This window comes from Cydia amplana, chromosome 13 (genome assembly GCF_948474715.1).
Source record: "Cydia amplana chromosome 13, ilCydAmpl1.1, whole genome shotgun sequence".
In the NCBI taxonomy this organism is placed as follows: Eukaryota; Metazoa; Arthropoda; class Insecta; order Lepidoptera; family Tortricidae; genus Cydia; species Cydia amplana.
The window spans coordinates 1334146-1356053 of record NC_086081.1 but is presented as its reverse complement, the minus strand read 5'-3'; the positions used below and the strand labels follow the sequence as shown (position 1 = coordinate 1356053).

The window sequence follows — 21908 nt, the reverse complement described above, 5'->3', positions numbered from 1 at the left end:
ATGCGGATGTTCCGCGGTTGCGGATGCGGATGCGGATGTTCGCAACATCCCTGCTCAGAAATGTCACAGGTTACGTTATCGGTGACAAGTTATTTGCCATTATGTTAATGTGGAGGTTGCAGGTTTGTGCAAATTGTTTTATTATTGGCGTATTTATAACTTTATGCTGTTCTTGACACGGATACTTTCTAAGCGAAATGATCACTGTGTTAATTGATTTTACATCATCTATTATCTATTATATTTTCAAACAGGTTTGTCCGAAACTTCTCTATGCGTGGAGTTATAATACCTTGACGACTGTCAAGAATAAGTATATTTTATTTACTCGTTAAAGTATTTGTCAGTTATATGTAGGTATATATTTATAGTAACATCATGGTAATAATAATGCCCATATCAACAATCTATGTATAATAAACAATAAGTACAATTTAAATTGAAAGCGTTACAACCTCTAGTAGACATACTCGTATCAGATGTATCTACCACAGGGTAATACAAGTATGTAGGAAAGGTACTTTTTTAGATTGTATCAGTTAACGAGAACACACCCCGTGCTATAAATAAACATATTCATAAAATAGGTACCACACCGGTCTCCAAGTTAAAAACTTATCTAACTACAATAAACCAAATGTCTACAAATAATGTCACAACGAAGATGACACAGTTGACACACTAAGGAAGTCGCATTTCACTTTATATTGTTTTAGTATTAAACCGCATTGTAACCATGACCTTACATTACGGGCCAGCCGTGCGCGACCACAAAACAAAGGGTCCCACGACAGTTCGCCTTATCTCGATGTCTGCTGTTCATCCAACTGGTCGGACGCGAGAGATATTCGAGTTCTTACAAATACCAGTGTTACGTGACCTCGGCATCCAAAATTGTTGATTTATTACAACGCAGGATAGTTTGTTGAGAGCTGTTAGCGAGCAGCCAATACACTCTGGTGCCCTTGGAGGATATCTGTCACACGAAAGGTGGGGAAAGAACAAGATTCTTTACCTTCTCTGCCTCAATCACATTCAATCATCCAAAACTGCAATACTTAACTGTAATACAATAGCTTCAATGTTTGGGCTAACATGCCCTCGGCTCTGCTAACGTTTGAAATCACATCCTTGACTTGCTGGACATTATCAGATATGACAATGAGCTTTAAGTAGAGAAGATAAGATTCCTAATGCCTCAGCCAAATATTTGACAAAAAGTCAAATTTAATGAAGAAAAACTTTCTTCTAATTGGGGAATTTGATAACAATTATTCGAATTAAGAATATTGTGACAACGTTATATTATAAACAAAATCTTAAATAAATGATGAAGGAATTTAAGGACGTAGTCCCGTTAGAATCAGTAGGTAATGATAAAAATCCTTAAGGAGATAAGACCCTGAACGGTACGTACAGTATAATGATGAGCAATTATCAAGATGAAGGAAAACTTTGTTCTTTTTGAGTAATTGTGACAGCAATTATTCGGATTAAGAGTTAACAAGCGTACCTACGACGTTTCTTTACTGTTTCCAAGTAAAATTTGATGGTATCAGAAAATAAAATTACGTTTAACAAGGGGCTATTTCGTAGATGAAATATGTGTGTCGAGAGTTTAATTTTTAGGCAAGTTTCGCCGAATGTTACTTACACAGTCATTAAAACGATATTTGTAAGATTAACGATTGAGTTAGGAGAAACATTGTTTCTTATATGGTTAGATTAAGCTTTTATTTACGATTATTAAAGTGTTCATACGACGATTCAAAAGAGATTGTAAAATTCTACTTGATTAAATAAGATTCTGATTCGGATTCGGATTCTGATATGGTTAGCTCTGGTTTGCAAGATCCCAATCTAAAAACACTGGTTCAAATCTTAATTTGAGCAAAACAACCGACAAAGCCTGCAAAAACAGGTCTATGAAATGAACACATGGACTGCCTGACTATCGGAACTGATAAATAAATATGAGAAAGGCATATCAACAATCGTTCACCTACACACCTAACAATTAAATAGCATTTCCGAACGCTTGTCTATTCGTCGCAATGCGGCAATGGACGGCAAGTACACGCAAACATATCGTGTCTACCTACTCGTATCAGCTGTCTGTACAGGAATACTTAAGTATATTAATCTTATAATAAGCTTGTGAGTGTTCACCATTTTATTTATCGAATCTACATCAGCACATGGTTGTTTCCATATCCTATAAAAGCCATGACCTATTAATATGCTTAACAAAAGTACCTACTATGATCACCAAATAGAATTGGCAATTAAACACTAAACAAAAAGCGGCTAACTGACTCATTATGAACCATTCAGAGTAATACTTACTCGTCCTACTTAACTCTGTAACGATAAGGTACTTGACCTTCGAGGCAATCAGAGCTAAAGGTGTCAGTCAACCGCTACCGAGATGACAGTAGCACAAGTGTTACTAATGGGCCGACCTTTGGTACAATGACGCATCTGGGCTACTACTAGGCCAAATATCTAAAGAAGGCATAGATGAATAGAATAGGTAAGTTCTAGATATTTAAAAGAACTCAGGATTTTGGACGAGAAATATGATGGGCAACATTTTTAACCTTGAAGTTCAATACGCAATCTGATTTCATCAATATTGTGATTCAAGATTTGAAAATGTAATATAGCTGTTTGATGATAAGCAACTCAAAATAACAAATATCGTAAAACATGATCCATTCATACTTAGTAAATGTTACGTTACTGCTCCAATAACTGGTGGTGCAGCGACGCGCGACGCTGAAGCAAAAGTCAAAAAGCCGGGCTCCGAGCTTCAACATTGATATTTTCTGCAGTCATTACTGACACATTCAGTTGGCAGCAATGTCGCGCCTTACTACTGCAGCAGTAATGCTGCCAAATTTACAGTCGTTACCTTAAGAATACAGGATACAACGAGATTACAAGCAGCTACAGTCTGAATTAACACAGAATGTACAGGCTACAGCGGCATATCAATATCAATAGACAAGAAAGCTCCGCATTTGTCAAAGGAATTCCAACAATCCGATATTTAATAAGTGCGTGGGACCAACAAGAGTACCTTGATAGATCGTGACTCTTCGCCGAGTGAAGGCCGGTCGAGGATTAACTAGAAAACGGGTGCTATTGATATTAGAATATTGATTGGACAGGAAAGATCTAGTGACCTTTGAAGTTGATAAGCTGGTTGATATGTGCATGTTGATGTGATATATGATGTTATTGTGTGCGGTAGTTGATTCAAAGTAGCATAAGCGGCACAAAGCATCAAGGCATTTGTGAATTTTTGATCCTGAGAAACGGGTCAAATTTGATTTCGAGTTGTATTTAGTAAAAATCGGGTTTGTTAGAAAGTGAATCTTTACAGAGTCCACTAATGCCTAATGTTGCTTATAAAGTTTTTTTGCATTGGAAAGGACTCCACACTCTCCACAGAAATAAAGAAGAGGATAGTTATTGGGTATTTTATGCGGTATAATAATAAAATAATCTCAAGTAGCATCTAAGATCAACCGGGGTAAAGGCAACTAACAACCTACGACTAAGGCTTATATTTGAGTTATTTAATAAACAGCGTGAATTATCAGATCTCCCGTGTGATCTAGTGATAAAAGTGTGAGATACTTGCAAATAAAAACGTAACAAAAAGGGCGTTCAGACCATACGTATTCGAGAAATAACGAATAGACGCAATTATCCCGAAGTTGCATTTATCCCGGTTGACCTTAATTCAAAAAATATTGGACAAAGTGTCTGAGAACCTCAAGCTTAAAGTGTCATTCTATGGAACTTGCTTACTATGTAAACAAAAGTCACTAGTAAATTCATAATTCAGAGACAATTTCAATATGGCGGTTTGTTTACATAGCAAGTTCCATAGAATGACAAGTTCCATAGAATGACAAGTTCCATAGAATGACAGTTTACTTCTGCAAAGTTCCGTAAAAAAATAGCAATATTTATAGCTCATATCGGCGGATAACAATAAAATGTCAACATCAATCTCCTATTGTCGAATAGCTATTACCGAACATCCGAAATCAAGCTGCCAAGCAATGATGAATCGCAGTGAAGACGTCAAAGAGTACAACCGTGATTGATGCATCATCATAGGTGTTAACGTTCTGTCGGCAGGAGAAATCATTAATAACTTCCAAGCTATTCACGAAACAATTTTACTGCGAGCTAATTCCTAGTGTAGAACTCTCATAAAGATAGTTTATTATTCAAGTAGGCATATTACAATGCGCTTATGAACGTCAAATAAAGCTATTATCCGCTCCATCCCTACACCACTGCCTCGAGAAGATTTAAATCCCCCCTCAATCGGAGGAGGGTATCCCAATGAACCTTAAGAGTCGGGTACAACGTGTGGAACTTTTTACTTTGTTCACTTTTTACTCTTCTGCAATTTTTATGATGTTGAGCTTGGAGGATACAACTAAACGGAGTAGCCATTAACAGGCTTTCCCCTCTGTCGAAAATAGGCGGCCAACGGTCATACACAATGTATGGACTGACGTTTATCTGACATGGCTATTTTTACGTTACGCATACATTTGACGTTCCCCTCCCCCGCAAAAATCGGCAGACTGTTTTGTACAGAAAATTACAGACATGGCGTCTCCGTTTGATTATATCCTCCAAGATGTTGAGTAAAGTTTCCGAAATTCCCAAAAAAATGCATCTTTTTTGTTAATCTGTCACGGCATATTCCTCTCATTTGCGTTGCGTTGCAAACTTGGATTTTGTCAAAAATTACACATAAGTTACAGGTTATGGGGTTCCACAGCCATAAGACCTGCTATAAGCTTTTTACTATAAACGTGGTTTATAGTACATAATATTCATGAATCAGAAGATTCTAAGCAGGCGAGGTATTTTGAAAAAAAAACTGAGAATAAAAGCGTGTATAGGTCACTTCGAACACCTCACCCGTTTACTTACTGCTGTTGTCTATAATAGAAAATTTTAGTTCAGACTTAAACATACTGGCCGCCTTGTAGTGATTGGTCAGTGAAGCATTATAAATATCATCGGTTCTCTGGTCAGTCATATCATGACTCCGCAGGGGTCGAGAGAAAGTGTCTACAATCTGCTGATTTGAGATTCTATTGTCCAGTCATTGTCAAGAACGCAAAGTCAGCGGCCAAATATGACAGCAGACATGGCTAAGGAAACAGGGGAAATCGCAATGATATTTAAAAAAATGAATCTCACGGATAACAATGTTAGTTTAAATGAAAGTGTTAGAATGACTATATTTTTAGCGATTTGCGAAATACGTAACGCAACTTGACATTAGCTACGTTGGCGGAATAAATTGACAAAACAGATCAGATCAACCAACAAGAGTATCTCATCAAAAAACAAAAATATCAAAATTATTCGGAAACTAGAACGTGTCGTCACGGCTTTATTTATATATCCCGATACACTCGATTAACTATAGGCAATCATAAAGTAAAGGTCTAAGTGAAGATTTCGCAATTTTTTGGAGGAAGGAACTTGGGTTAACAGCACGTCACTTTACCAACTAAGCTACCAAAATATTCCGTACACAGCTCTAAATACGGCGATATTTCCGCCACATCCTTCATTATTATACCATTAATTTTTATTGTTTTTGCTGTCCTTAGCAGTTCAACTGAGTCCATTTTATAATTTATTTTAACAAGTATACATTTTATGTAGTAACTATCTATTTATTAGGCATTTCTCTAGCGATTCTAGTGAATTTTCTATCAAAATCAACAACAACTGGCGCCTGCCGGCCAGCTATTATTTTTATTTTATTTTTATTTTATTTTATTTTATTATGGCAACAAACAGTCATTACATCAAAAGATACAAAGGATGGATTACAGAGAAGACAACCAGTGCCGAAATTTACAAGCGTTATTGTAGAAACATAGGAGTTGATACTGAGTGGTAGAGAGAGATCCATCGTACTACCCAACAGACAGGCTCACAACATTACAACTGACAATTTATTACTTTGTATACTTATATGTATATATATAATATATTTTGGAAACCTGTCAGTTAAGTTGTCGACGAAATCCAGCTAACAATTTAAATGACAATGACTAGGAAATATTAAATGGTAAATATTAACAAAGGTTCTTAAGATCTATCTATGATATATCATTTAGGTTTTACATTATTCAGAGTTCCAATTATCAAGAGTTATTGCGTGGGATGTAATAAACAATTAGATATTTTATTTTTAAAAGATGAAATGGATACATTAAAGGGGTTTATATGCAAAAATTTATTGTTATACATTTGAGGCGCACGGGAGAGAAAACAATTTTTTGTATATTTTTTCTTAAAGTGGAGAGGTGAAAATAGATATTTTTTACGTGAGGAGCGAGCTGGACGATTACTACACGAGAGCCTTATTTTAGATAACAAAGTAGGAGAATCGATTAGATTATTTATAATTTTAAATAAAATTGTCGCGTCAGTTAAATTGCGTCTATTTTCTAAAGATAGAAGTCGGTAGTGTTGTAGAGATTCCTGGTAACTTGAGTTAATACGAAAATTGCGATAGTTGAGTATTTTAATAAAAATTTTTTGGACTTTTTCTATTCTAGATTTATGGCACTGGAAGTAAGGGCTCCATACAACACTACCGAAGTCTAATATGGATCTTACAAACGAGAAGTAAAGAATTTTTATTGTTTTGTTGGTTTTAAAGGGTTTACTGATTTATTATGACCAGTGAAAGTGATATATTACAGTTACATCACTATCTTTGTAATTAACCCTTCAAGCACTTGACAGAGACAATCAACGTATCTTGGATACGTTTATGCATTATGCAACCGGTGCATAACAGAAAAAGTAGTTCGGCCGAGATGTGCGTCTTTTGTTTTTAATTGTATCTTATAACGAAATTGTTTTTATGGACCTTAGAGTACCTACCTTTTTAGTGTTCCGTACCTCAAAAGGAAAAAACGGAACCCTTATAGGATCACTTTTCATTTTCTTTTCTTTTTTTTTTTTTTTTCTTTTCTTTTCTTTTTCTTTTCCTTTTGTAAGAATTTGATATGTTTTCTGAAAGAGCTACGATTTTGTATGATTCCATGTACATATGTATATTTTCTAAATCAAATTTCTATTACACCTTATGTGTATAATTGCATGAATTCTATAGTAATTTAAATTGTATTTTTTCCCTTATTTTCTCGTAATGCATGTTAATTATAAGATGTAATTATTTTTGAAAAGATGTGTCCCGCCGAGTTTGTTGCCGGTCCCATATTGGGATACCCTCCTCCAATTGAGGGGGGATTTAAATCTTCTCGGGGCAGAGGTGTAGGGTTGGAGCCGGTCTACCTAGCTTTATTTGACGTTCATAAGCGCATTGTAATTATGCCTACTTGAATAAACTATCTTTTATCTTATCTTATCTTATCACTCGTGCGTCTGTCTGTCCGTCTGTCACAGCCTAATTTCTCCGAAACTACTGGATCAATTAAGTTGAAATTTGGCACACATATTGTAAGTTTGTGACCCAAAGACGGACATGTAACATAAACAAATGAATATGGAAGCCACTTTTGGAGGGTAATGAGCAAATTAAAAAATAAAGTTTTTCGAACTATATCGTGTTGCATATCAAATGAAAGAGCTCATTGTAAGAATCTCAAATATATATTTTTTTATAAAGGGGTAATGCATTACGCATTACGCATACCACCCAGGGGGAAGGGCTTGGGATGGTTATGTGGGACTCCCTTAAAGTATGTCCACTTTTGGAGGGTAATAAGCAAATTAAAAAATAAAGTTTTTCAAACTATATCGTGTTGCATATCAAATGAAAGAGCTCATTGTAAGAATCTCAAATATATATTTTTTTATAAAGGGGTAATGCATTACGCATTACGCATACCACCCAGGGGGAAGGGCTTGGGATGGTTATGTGGGACTCCCTTAAAGTATGTAAGTAGGCTAATAAGCAAGATTTGATAACTTTGCTTCCAAGAATAGAGAGAGATACAAGAGAACAGAAACATTGTTAAATTAGAGCCAAAAGCTTAATTATGTACCAAAATCCTTAAACATGTTCGATTATTAAAGCATATCATATATTCTTGCGCATTTCAACGAATAAAATATGTGACTGCATTAAACATATTGCCACAAACACAACGCCACTAAAAAGGACACAAATTAGCAAGTTTAACCCTATATTAAGGTGACAGAAATTATGAAAAATTGAACCCTATCACTTTGAAACAAAGTTCAAAGTCATGTGAGAAATATATTCCCTCTGCCTTATAAAGGTTTCATACGACTACGGTTTTAAATGAAACTGATGTTCGCATGTTCTGTTATTGATTATCAGAAGTTAAACATTAATTACTAACCAAAGATTTTTGCGAGCCCATTAAATTTTACGGAACGTTGTTTATATCTTAATGTGGTGAAATTTATATTACGAGTAGCTTCTGATTTACGACATACTATCGTCCACGGTGTTAATTGACAAATCGTGAACCTTATTGTATAGAGATAAGATCCATAGATGGTCAGTTAGAATGGTGTTAGTATAGTCAGCATCGAATTGATATTAGTAGTGACAGCCAAAGTGGCCAAATACATCGGAATACATCCTTATTTCTAAACATTTGACAAAATATAATATAGACTATAGAGCGATGATGATGATTGCTAAAAACTGTTCTGTATAAAAACATAAGACTTATCATAGCCTGGTGACAGACGGACGGACGGACGGACGGACGGACGGACGGACGGACGGACGGACGGACAGACGGACAGACGGACGGACGGACGGACGGACAGCGGAGTCTTAGTAATAGGGTCCCGTTTTTACCCTTTGGGTACGGAACCCTAAAAACTACTTATAGTTTTATAGTCTTATAGTTTTTAGGGTTCCGTACCCAAAGGGTAAAAACGGGACCCTATTACTAAGACTCCGCTGTCCGTCCGTCCGTCCGTCCGTCCGTCCGTCTGTCACCAGGCTGTATCTCATGAACCGCGATAGCTAGACAGTTGAAATTTTCACAGATGATGTATTTCTGTTGCCGCTATAACAACAAATACTAAAAACAGAATAAAATAAAGATTTAAGTGGGGCTCCCATACAACAAACGTGATTTTTGACCGAAGTTAAGCAACGTCGGGCGAGGTCAGTACTTGGATGGGTGACCGTTTTTTTTTGCTTGTTTTGCTCTATTTTTTGTTGATGGTGCGGAACCCTCCGTGCGCGAGTCCGACTCGCACTTGGCCGGTTTTTATTTATCCGGGGAAAGCCCCAGGCCTCAAGCTATCTCAATACTAAAATAATTTAAATCGGTTCAGCGGTTTGAGCGTGAGGAGGTAACAGACAGACTGACAGTAACTTTCGCATTTATGATATTAGTAAGGAAATATATTTGATGTTGACTGTAGCACTCCCATTTTGATCCAGTTTCTAAATCCAACATGGTGGTATAATGACCACTTTCGATGATATAAACAAGTTGTTAACAGTTTATTATGACAACATTCTATCCGCACTTCCGCACGGCTTAATTTATTTTCCGTTAATTGTTTTTTGAATGGGAATGAAAGTAAAAGTTGTTTAAATTGATCTAAACTAAACTATCATTGAACGAGCTTTGAAGCATGTGTGATTACATTATACTAAGAAATTTTATACAAAAATGTGTTGTATCACATAGATCGAATTCAGCTCCGACACCTAAGTGTATCTAAGAGGCACGCATATATTCTAAGATTCTCAAGAGAGGAAACTACCTATCTGTAAATATTTATTTGCAGCTAGTGACATTGTAGATGACTTAGTTATAGTCTGGCTGCTATAAACATACTCTGAATGTTATAAACTGGGCACAGCTCACGCAACTTGCCGTAAGTACGCCATTAATAAGATAAGGGCGGCTATAATTTGCGCGGCGGTAAATCAAATTAAACGCCACCTACGACGCGTATCGCTCCTGTTGCTATCAGATGCGCGCACAGGGCTGTTACTGGGTTGGAAATAAAGGTGCTAAACTTAGCAGTTATTGAAGATTTGCAAGTTGCCATTGATTGGCCAAGATTTGCCATTTGTCAACTACCTACCCTCAACAGTATTAAAATCGGGACGATTCTTATGAAAATATCCATAGGGTCCCGTTTTGCCGAGTATTTTTTTTATCAAACATTTCAACAACCAAAAGCAACCATCGCTTACATTTTAGCAACTCTTTGTCTCATCAGGCACCATCACGCTCCGCGATTGTTGAGCCATTTAGGGACCTAGCTAAATTGGTTATTCAATACGCACGCTATGGATGGCCAATTTAGAACATGGGCATGGCGTAGGTACAGACCAATTTTCTAAAATTCCAAATTAGGAACACTGGGTAATAGAGACAAATATTCGTGGTAATCTTGCATGTATCACTATCATGTACGCTGCATGGAATGTGTTGTATTATTTATGTGATGTGAGTGTGAGTAATACTTTTCACAAAAATTTGATGCACACAAATGTAAACGTGCCATCTGAACAGAGTTTTAATCATTCTCCAGGTCCATAGACGATAGGAACACTTCTGTTCAAGAGAACGTTTTTAACGCACACACCAATAAAACGCAACTTCGCACCGCTAAGCTACATGATAGATCTCGATGACAAATGATGATAGCAGATAGATGATATGATATATTCCGGAAAGTGTCACTGTTAACCCTATCCAGCGATGTGATACCGCGTGAAAGTGGCGACTCCTGGCGCCCGAAAGGCGTGTCTTCCGCACATCTGTCAAAACGGCACCAACGCCCGCTCCGATTCTACCTTAGACAATATTATTCTTCGAGATAATGCTTTTGTCTACTTCTGTTGCCGATGCATGTCTATGTTATGGTTCTAGATGTAATTACAAATTAAATACGTGACATAATTACGCCGAATTTTAGAGTGCTGAAGCAAGCCCCGACTTCCAAATTAGAAAGGTCTGAATTGGCCTGGGTTATACGAAAATAGAACATATAGTTGGTCAAACCAATTTGTCAGTAAATAAGAACAAAAAAATTATACTCATCCTTTTCTTTTGGGTGCTAGTACCTACTATAGAAAAAGATAGTATGATTACGAGATTTACGAGTATCTCTGTCTATGTTTGAAATGAGACAGTCCTTTGACAAACTATATTTTTACTTTGACCAGTTCTTATAAAGTTATAGATCCTTTGGACCAACAATCAACCGTTTGTTTTTGCTTCGAGTACTAATTTTTAATCGAAGAAGCAAAAGATTATCCGATATAAATTTGAGCGCAGCGAGTCTCAAAAGCACGAGATGTACTCGTAAAAAAAATAGTCGTGTTGCATTTACAACTTTTCACCTCAGAAGTGAGGAGATATAAGAAGAAAACAAAATACCTAAGAGAATAAGTAAAAGTTATATTTATAACTTAATAACGTAATTCATATTTATGAATTACGCAAAAGTCGTTGCTGGAATGCGCCAACACGTAACAGAACTATTATGAGAACTAAACATTATTAACATAACACAAGGTGTGAACAATAATGCCAAGAATGACGGATGACCAGCTGATATTATTAGTAATAACATTATTACAAACCGATTAGATGGAGTCTTAATTAAACCCCCCTTAATTAAAGCCCTTCATGTTTCAAGCCGACGCGACGTGTGATTCGATTAGAAAGGAAGGCTGCGCGTGCGATCTTCAGGGTTTTTAATTGCGAATTGATTAGGTTATTATTTTGATTTGATGTTGATGGGTGATGGTTTTTGTATTACGAAAGGTTTTTATATTGTCGTAGAAACTAAATCAAGTTCATGACGATACGCTGCTTTTAAATATGGTGTCTAAATTCTGTTGAGAAATGGTCAAGTACCTACATCTAAATGGTCGACATCTTGATTAATTATCATCTTGAGCTTTTCATTTTCGTTTTCACTTTAATTATCTTAAAACCCTTGGTACGCATGTTTGTTATCTTGGACAAATTGCTTGCCACCATTTTGTCAATCCTCCTCTTCCTATCAAAATGAATGAATGAATAACTTACCACCAGCTCGGCGAACTTGGCGTCGAGCTCATCTTGCGGCGGCATGGGATGGGTGGGTGTGACGGCCTGGAGCGCCAGCCCGCCCGTGCCGCCCACCACGCAGTATGTGATCTCGGGAGGCTCGTCATTCTGCAAACAAACATAAATACTTAGTTTTAATTAGCTGAGCTATTCAAAGAGACTTAAGATCCCAGGTGACCCTAGGCTGGTTTCTCGGTCAAAGAATGGGCATTGCCATTAGCGGAAGAATGTAGACTTATGAACACCCTTCCACTGGGGACAGATCATTTACTCACATTTATAGACGGGTCTAACGCGAAATTTATTCAACGAAACGTCGGTATACAGGTAATTGAATAAATTTCGCGTTAGACCCGTCTATAAATGTGAGTTAATATGTGTTCAAAACGCGAAGGTTTTAAATATTAGATCATTTACTTTCGTACTTTTGGACTCACCCTTACTATTCAAGGATAATTTAGCCCTGTTTATTTTAATTTAATTTAATAACTTATTTTCGATTATTAAGAGCAAAGACAAACACTAACAATAGCAGTAATTTTACTTTCTACGAAAAAAAAAACATGTTACTGAGCATTCTTATGGATAACGGAGTACCTACTTATCACAACATACGTATCAAACTGCCTTTAAACCATAAAATGACCAGCAAAATGTCAAGTCAAAAGTCAAAATAAAAAGCCAAATACATTACAAGTGCACAAACTTTCTTTACTTGTGCGCTATCGAAAATACCCAATTTACGAAATTATGCAACGTCCTACCATTCATTATTATTTAAATTTACGACCATTGTAAATTCACGCAATACTAAGATGAAGAGATAAATCTTCAGACAGACCGATTTGTCCACGAAATGATATACCGTCCACTGTTAACTGACATATCTTAAACCTTATCACAAAGACATAAGAATCACAGATGGTCTGTTGTTGTTACAATATTCAAGAATCCGAATTTAAATTGCAAAGGAACATAAGGAAGAGCAAGACAGTTCCTTAAACGGCGTACAGCTACTGGACGGAAAGAAAAAGAAATAATGGCTGTTGCAATCGGAGTCGAACTACACGAATTACCGTTTACCGTAATCGATAATTAATTGCATTGTGATACTTGATGTCAGTACAGGGAGACAGAAAAAGTGACAACCATATAGGTAAGTATTGGCAATTGAAGATAGGTCATTATTACAGTTCTTGGTGGCATGAATTAAATACTGATGGATTGGTCATCAGGAAAAACATTTCATTTGGCGAAAAATATACATTGTACATTGGCATTAAGTAAAACACAGCAAATAATATCAATTGCGATGTGACAGATGACCTTTTTCGAAATTAGGTAATACAAATGTCAGATCTTAGCATTGAAAGGACAGTTCGCCAAAGATTACTTGATTGACATTTCGACATATTTAGTGGCTAAGTAGAATTGCCAATGTAAATTTTATTGTCCATCCAGAAATGAACGACGAATGCACTTTATAAATGGCCAAAATGGTCAGGAAACTTCTAATTGTCGACATTTTCAATATCCATGATACCTAGAATTAATATTTATAATAAGTTTTTGGCAAAAATTTAATTTTTCGTACAAGCTTTTATCGCTGACTGTACTTTTCTTACGACAGACAACTTATACTCATCGAGACAATTCTAAAACCCCTAACACAATTAGGTTGCGTTGTTTCATCACAGAGTTCCTATGGCCACCTCCTGTTTCTATCATCAGATCAGCTCGATGGTACCATAATAATGCATACAGACTTACATGTGTATGCAAAATTTCAGCTCAATCTGAAACCGCGAAGTGGATCAAATTTAACTTGCAAGATTCCATTACATAGTTAGTTACATACAGGTCGACCTAATAAAAGCTTGTTAAAAAGCAATATTTAAGTACGATCCCAGTTCCCGAAAACGATTCGTAAGTCTTAAGTTGACTTTTACCACTTCAAATAATGTGTAACTTAAAATGTATGCACTTTATATGTTCCCTAAACTACTATGTAAGCTTTGAGTCATCGAAGTCGAAAAACCGAACAAAACGAGTCGGACTCGTGTTCCAAGAGGGTTTAAGTCACTAAGTCCGTCTCACACATTCTAATATTCTCTGCACATTTCTAATAGGTTTTCCTGTCATCTAAAGGTAAAGAACTATTTTATGTATTGTTTTCAAAATTTTAGACCCAGTAGTTTCGGAGATAAAGAGGAGGGAGGGGGGGGGGGGAATGGTTGGACATACAAACAAACGCACGAGTTATCCTATAAGGGTTCCGTTTTTTTCCTTATGAGGTACGGAACCTAAAATAGGAACGTGACTATATGCTCAGTTGAGATGATCTGCAAGAAACATTATCATGAAATATAAGCTATCTTAACGGGTTATGAGTCAGCGGCCAATTCCGATCCTTTTGCGGCGCCGGAACACAATTCCTTGAATTGTCGCGTGCGTCGCGCGAAACTGAAGTGTAGTCAGGGTTGACGCTCTATGGTTAAGTATAACTATCATTAGTTTGACTTTTAGTGGTTTAGAATGTTGGTATCTCAAACCCTAACATGATATATTTATAAAGCAAGATGATGATGATGATGATCACACAGTATAGGTGTAAGTACTACTACTAGTTTATGCTACCTAACCTAATTGTTATAAATTATACCTATTTATTTAAGACAGAATAACATTATATTTGAAAATACACGAGTCGATTTAAATTATACGATATCAAATATTAGTCACATGGAAAAACAAAGAGAAGAATCTTTAAGAAAGAGCAAACTGCAAATATACTTTATCTCGTAAATAAATAAAACGGCACCGTGAACTAGATGCTATAATAAAATAATACAAAGTAAAGAAACAACGGAAATTTTGTTTGAACAATTATCTATTTGAACGTTGCACAACATCCACCTGTCTTCCATTCCACCTAGATACGCATGTATTTCATCATTAAACGCAATATGAGTACCTATTTATCTACTATTTTAACTTTAAGTCTGTATCTAATGTATCTATCATAACGTCTTTTTTGGGTTCCGTAGTCAACTAGGAACCCTTATAGTTTTTATAGGATGTTGTGATCCACCACCATGAATTTCAAAACGGCTGAAGAGAATCAATTAATAATAATAAAGGTCTAGATTACGTAATATTGCTGAATCCAGGCAGACTCCACCAACAGAATAATAATTTCCAATGAGAGATAAAGAGAGACATAAAGGGACATTGTGCCATCTTAGACACTCACACTTAGGTCTTAGACACATATTCCTTGACCTTAAAGGGAATTTATTATAAAATATATCGATGTTATATTTCACCTTAAATAGCGATAAATTTGCAACAAAACTTAACAAGCTTGCTACAGAAAGCGATAACCCTCTTCACAAAAGTGAAGCTTATATGCGTCGATGATTTCACCGACGTCTGCCGCTAAATTATTTACGCTCATAAGGGCAGTTTGCAGTAAATTTGCGACGCTAACCAAACACAACTTTAAAGCTATAAGTATTCATAACAACCGCATCCTCGGAACCAGTTCTCTGATCAAACATAGTGTTAGACATCAAACGGGGCCGCTTCAAACGTGCTTAACTGCTTACAGTTCTTGGAAACTTTTGTAAAGTCTAGCTGTTAAAGGAATCCTATTATCGTATCTTTTTACACCGACTTTAAAAGGGGGGGGGGGAGGGGTTCAGTTCCTCGGAATCTTTGTTTTTTTTTGTTCATTATCGTATCTTTTTACACTGACTTTCAAAAGACAGGGGGGGTTTTCAGTTCGTCGGATCTTTGTTTCTTTGTTCATGTATGTCATCCGAATCGGCGGCGGTTGAACTATTTGGAAAATTCTTTGCAGTTTGGTCCATTGTCATTGTCGGTTCAGGTCAGCATAAAATGTGTAAGGTCATGGTCTATGTCTGAAATATTATGCTGCGTGGAGCGTCACGTTGTCCAGGCATGTTGCTGTCTTCCCATACAATGTGACGCTGTACTGTCACCATCAAATAGATAGTGACAGCAAAAGTGGCCAAATTTATCGGTACATACTAATTTATACGGTAACGAGAAATTTCGCTACTTTGGCCGTCACCATCTATTTGATGCAACATACGGTATTAACCGAATACCAAGGCCATAAAGGCGTCACAGTGTTTATACTACGTCAACTATCTACGTTCACTTAATTACTAGTGTTAAAACTTACATGCAAAGCGAGGCTAAGCTTTCTTTTCAGCGTAAAAAATCCTTTGGTATGCTTCTTCGTGTCAACGCAACTCATGATTACCAGTCATGTGTCCACACTTCCCTACAATATACACGCACTGATGTATGCGACATGCGATATGCGCGGAACGATCACTGCACAATGCCCTGGCGCCGGTATTATGTCTCAATACTCTCAATCAATTTGACAACTGAAGCGGTATTCGATTTTATTCAATGTCGGGTGGTGACCTGCCAACTTGGTTTAACAAAAGTTTTACTTGAAATGGTGATACTGTGAGACATGTCATGAATCAGGACGTGGATGGTTTCTTCAGACATCTATATGAGCCTTCCAGAAACTTGTATATCATATTATAGGAACTGACATTACAGTAGCTAAGTAACCTTTGGAACAGCTGAGTCTACGGACAATTGTAGACTTTATGACGTTGCAATAATTTCTGTTTTAGTTTCATTTAATATGCTATTTAATTTACGAATGGTCCGTAATCACACTTATCAGTTATGATTATGGTAGTCGGACTAGTTTCTTGAAACTATTGATACCAGAGAGCTTTCATCCACCTTATTTTATAGAACACACTTTTGAAGAAATTTATCGTCACTCTTGGCATATTGATACTTCCGATTGTTCAGTACTGGTTCCGGACTACTGCAAAAATATGTCCAAAGAAATTAGGCGCTTGAACACTTGTACCATCGCCCACACTGTTAACTGACAGTTCGTAAACCTTATTACAAAAGGCATAAGGTCCACCGATGGAGAGTTAAGAGAGTTACTGTGTGTACTTGACCTTCAAATTAGACATCTCAAGCCACACCCACTTCCGAATTCAACATTATCACAGCCATTTCACATTCACTCAAAGCCCAAGTCGAATACCGGTCCTGCGTCCGCGCACGATTTCCGTTCGATATATTGTCTCGATGAAGCATTAATTGACGTCTAATTACACTGCCCGTCGCGACTTGAATAGCCCTTTAGGAATTCTTTGTCTGCTGGATAGTTCACGTGTGTTCTTGTAGGTGGAGCGAGTGCGGGTTAACCAGTGTTATGTGGTCTTGAGAAGACTTGAGCTCTATGTGTCTGTCTAGTAAAGACTCGAGTCTTTCTTTGACTTGCCTTTATGTCCTTGAATTTTAACAGCTTTCCTTAATGTGTTCCTTTCGATACTCAGCACTTTTTAAGCATGATGAAAAATTCATAGCCTTGAAAAACAAAGTATTTTCGTAAATTCGTAGGGACCACTTTCATTGTTATTCTTTTCATGATTTGATGACGATCAACGATGGGAGTCCTTCTTATTTGACGGCGTCTCGTAAAACTGAGTTGGTATAATTTAGATTCACACGACTCTAGTTCTTACCGGGTCTATCTATACTGGTTCTGTAGCAATCTACTCAGCTATTCTAGGTGAGCGTTTGAAGCAACACATCTGCTCCTTTAATCTATCAACATAGAAATATAACGACGTATGCCATTAAGAAAAACCACGTCTCTTTCGACGTTTCACGTTTAAAGAGGTTAATGACTTCGATAAGTGCAACGTGACTTTGACCTTGTTTATGTATTTCATAAATGGTTACCAACAAAAGGAACCAATCAGCGTTATCCGTTTCGTCAATCAAATATTTTGACTTGAAAATATTAAAAATGGTCCGTTCTGAGTTCTGACCTTTTCGTTATTTAATCCGTATTGGGGCAGAATTGCGTAAACTTAAACGCAACGTTTTCGTATCTACTTAAACTACTTATAATAGGCTTCATTGATATTTGGTCGGGTCAGATCAGAACCTATTCTATTATATTTTATCATCATCATCATCATCATTATATTTTATATCAAAGAGGTCAACTGCTGGTACGTAGGCTTTAGCCGCAGGAGTATTGCGATATGAATTAAAATTTCAAACACCAATTCTAAGAACGATGATAAAATGCCTCTAAGCCTCTATCCTATTTATTTTACTGACGGTTTAACTCCTACGCTGAAACACAACATTACAGTCTTCTTTTTATTAGTCTCGCGGGTTTCGGCTCATCTCGCCTTTTGTAGGTTATACAAGTTTTCTGAGAGTTCTTACACGTTAGATCGAAACATCAAGAAGTTCAAATATCGATAACAATATAGAAATAAGGTCGATTTAGTTGTATCGAGATCTGGCTCCAACTTATCTGTCAAAGTGTTTGAGTATGAGTTCTCAAAAAACCGTAATTATTTATTTTGAGTTTATAAAATTAGGTGATGCCAATTTCTATGACACCAACAGTTTCTATATTAATTGTGCGACTAAGGTACGCTTAATTGACAGATCGAGTATCATTACTGACACCAAGTAAGCAATGATACTAGTCATACTAGACAGTATCATTGTTCAGCTTTCTTAAATCACTTTCATATTCTTTAATGAAAGCTTAAATCACTTAAATTGTTTAATCCCGTCAACACTTATAAAGGTTACAAGGTAAATAGTTGGCGCGAAGCTGTAAGATAGCGATAGTATTCAGATTGATTGACGTACGAATAGAGGCGGTAGTTAGCGGGTATTTGTAAACGCCATGGGTCGGGTCTATTCGCAAGTCAGCTTAAAATATAGACGACCTTTTCTGTACACTGGAATTGTAGTCAGTATCCTATAGATTCTTCTTTGTCGGTCCCTCATTGCTGAGGATCGTGACCACTTGATTTTTCAGTTCCCATATTTTTTCTCCATCGATCTTGATCTCCAACACCATAAAGCCAATGCAACACTATTTCAATTGAAAATTATTTACATTTTACCAAACAGAATAAATACTACTTATAGCAGTTATAGCCATAGAAAATAAGGTGTCAACCTTCATTATACATATTTTGTAGCCGTCAGGCTACAAAATATGTATAATGAAGATTTCGTCCCATTATGACATTTTATATTGTTCCAGCGCCGTTGCGTTGTCGTCGTGACTAGTAATTTCCTCACCCCCTTCCCACATACCTAGCCAATAATAAGTAATACATATGTAATACTAAAGTAGTTAAATAAGGTTCACTCGACTTAGATCTAACATAACCAGTAGGTTCGTAGAGAAAAACGCAAATTGACACCACATGCGACCTCTCTGCATGCTCCGGATATAGAAATTAAATAAAAAGTTTGCCATTCCTTTCTGCTTCAATATCATGTTCGTCCCCATATAATCATGTTTTTACCTTTGAGATTTTCTAAAGCATTATAAGACTTTTCAATTTCTACGCACTCACATACAATTTCGCAAAACACGTGGCCAGCAGTGCTCGCACGAACGCATCTCCGCGCGTTAAAATATGTATTGACCGACATCACGGCTTTCCAATCGCAGCCGGTTTGCAGGGCCGGCCCTAGCATTGTGGGCTGAATGCCTTAATTAATGCTATAATGATGCATGGGTGGAAAGTGAGGTTTAGCTTGACAATCGGTCAGTGTCAGCGAAATGGGAGCTACGTTTCGGTTGTGATTTGGTTTTCTTTTACGTTCGTTTAGCTACCTAGTTTAAAAATCCCAGTTGGCAGTTACTAACACGCTCACTGCGGCACCGAATCCAAGGTTCCGATTGTATTGTATCGTAATCGATAAGGGAATAATATGATATTCTTTAAATTTAAAAGTCTCCCGAGTTATCGACAATTCAACATGACACTTTCGTTACCAATTTATAAAAAACGCGAACTGGATCCGCATGGTCTTAAATTTTGAGGTTGAGGGTTGTAGATTTCAAATAAAACAGCGACCAATTATTTTCTTGTGAAAATCGTAATGTTAGTGGAATTGGGCCATACTAAATTATTACGGGAGAATCTAATTCTGTGGTAAACGGAAGTTGTCTTATATGGCCCCATCTTGTAGTCGAGTTGATCTGGCGACCGCTTTCAAAAACCACGAACGAGACAACCCTGCACTCAAGTTATTCAAACAGAGTCCTATAAATCGTTTAATTATCACATAATTCAACGCAGCAGCGACTGTCATAACGCAGTCGTAAAGTACGAAGTGGTTTCGAGTGCAGGTACAGAATACCTGTTTCAATGTGAGGTGATCTGGAACTTGAGAAGTGGAATGTATTGATTCCACATAGTGAATGACTATTTAGAGATGAAATATATTTTTTTAACTGGACAGATTTTGTGTTTCTGTTGTAAAAAAAAATCGTCAACGGAGCATTTCATGAAATTATTTGCCGTGTGAACCAACGCTAATTTACTTATTTATGGAGAGTAGAAGTTTCGGAATGGAACCGTAAATGCTCCTAAAAATGCTCAAATTCTTACAAAAACTAAATTTAGTTATTTCAAACAATTTTCGTGGTTCAATACGTGGTTCAAGCTTTCATTAACAGCCCCCTGCTATAAATATAAAGGTAACAAACACCATAGACCTTCGGACCCTGCACCTCGCTGGTGAAAGCCCGATGCAGAATCCCGCGCCGGCGCAACTCGATAGCGGTAATGGATACCTATTCGCTATGCGATATTGATACGTTCATTACAACGGGGGATAAATAAGTCCCAAACACTATAGATCTTCAGACCCTGCACCTCGTTAGCTCCGTGAAAGCACGCAAAACCCCGCGCCGGAATAACACGATATCGTTAATGGATAGCTTCGCTATGCGATATCGATTCGTTCTTTATAGCAGGGGATGGATATACCTAAGAGTCACAAACAGCAGACCTTCAGATCCTGTTCGTTGGCTCAGTGAAAGCACGATGCAGAGCCCCGCGCCGCAATTCGATATCGGCAACGGATACGTAGCTATTCGCTATGTGATATCGATACGTTCTGGATCGACGGGCTCGCGTTAGTCTTGCTTGTAACCCTGTTGTCACGTTCTGTTCGCGTATCACTGTTTAGATATATCACTTACTTTTTATGGCTCCACTAACACCATGGCCCAGCGCTGGACCAGCGAGACGGCCATGCGATGGTTATGGCTCCTCTACACGATGGCCTAGCACTAGACCAGCTAGATGACCAAGCGACGGTAGAGAGCACGCACTATGGGCCACGTGTAGAGTTGCGTACGCATCGCTGGCCCACTACCTTTGATGTGCAGACGAAAACACGACACCGTGGCCATCCCATTGCCATCCCGCCGCGCCATAAGCCATCCGACAGCAATAATTCCCTCTCTACACTGGCCCATCGCGTAGGGCGCTCGTTTCACAACTGTGGCAAGACAAGTGTCACGTGAGTTTGCAAATAGACTGATGATAGGTAGCCGAACATTGCTACATACTATTACTATTACTTTTCACGGAAATCTACAGAAAAGTGTCAGTGTCAGGCTCCAGGAGAACTGATTAGAATAGAATAAATATGTGGATATTAAATAAAAATCTAGTTGTTTGAGGTATTTTTTCCACCGTCGAAATGTCTACCGTGGACATGAATCACCAAAATCTTACTCAAAGACAGCTCTAACACTAAACAGCCAATTGACACAAATAATATGTATCCATTAAACGTGTGACAAAACATGATTACCCGTTATAAAAAACCATTATAATCATTTATACTAGGAGCTGGAGGCGTAAGCGTGACCGATTTTTA

At 37.3% G+C, this 21908-nt stretch overlaps 1 protein-coding gene across 1 annotated transcript in view; it reads right to left on the bottom strand.

Moving 5' to 3' along the window:
* Positions 1 to 21908, bottom strand: part of LOC134653679 (disheveled-associated activator of morphogenesis 1) — a 91552-nt gene that overhangs the window by 28063 nt on the left and 41581 nt on the right. Inside the window, exon 3 of the mRNA XM_063509072.1 lies at positions 12084 to 12212. Within this exon, the coding sequence (XP_063365142.1) occupies positions 12084 to 12212 (129 nt within the window). The remainder of the gene's footprint in view (positions 1 to 12083; positions 12213 to 21908) is intronic.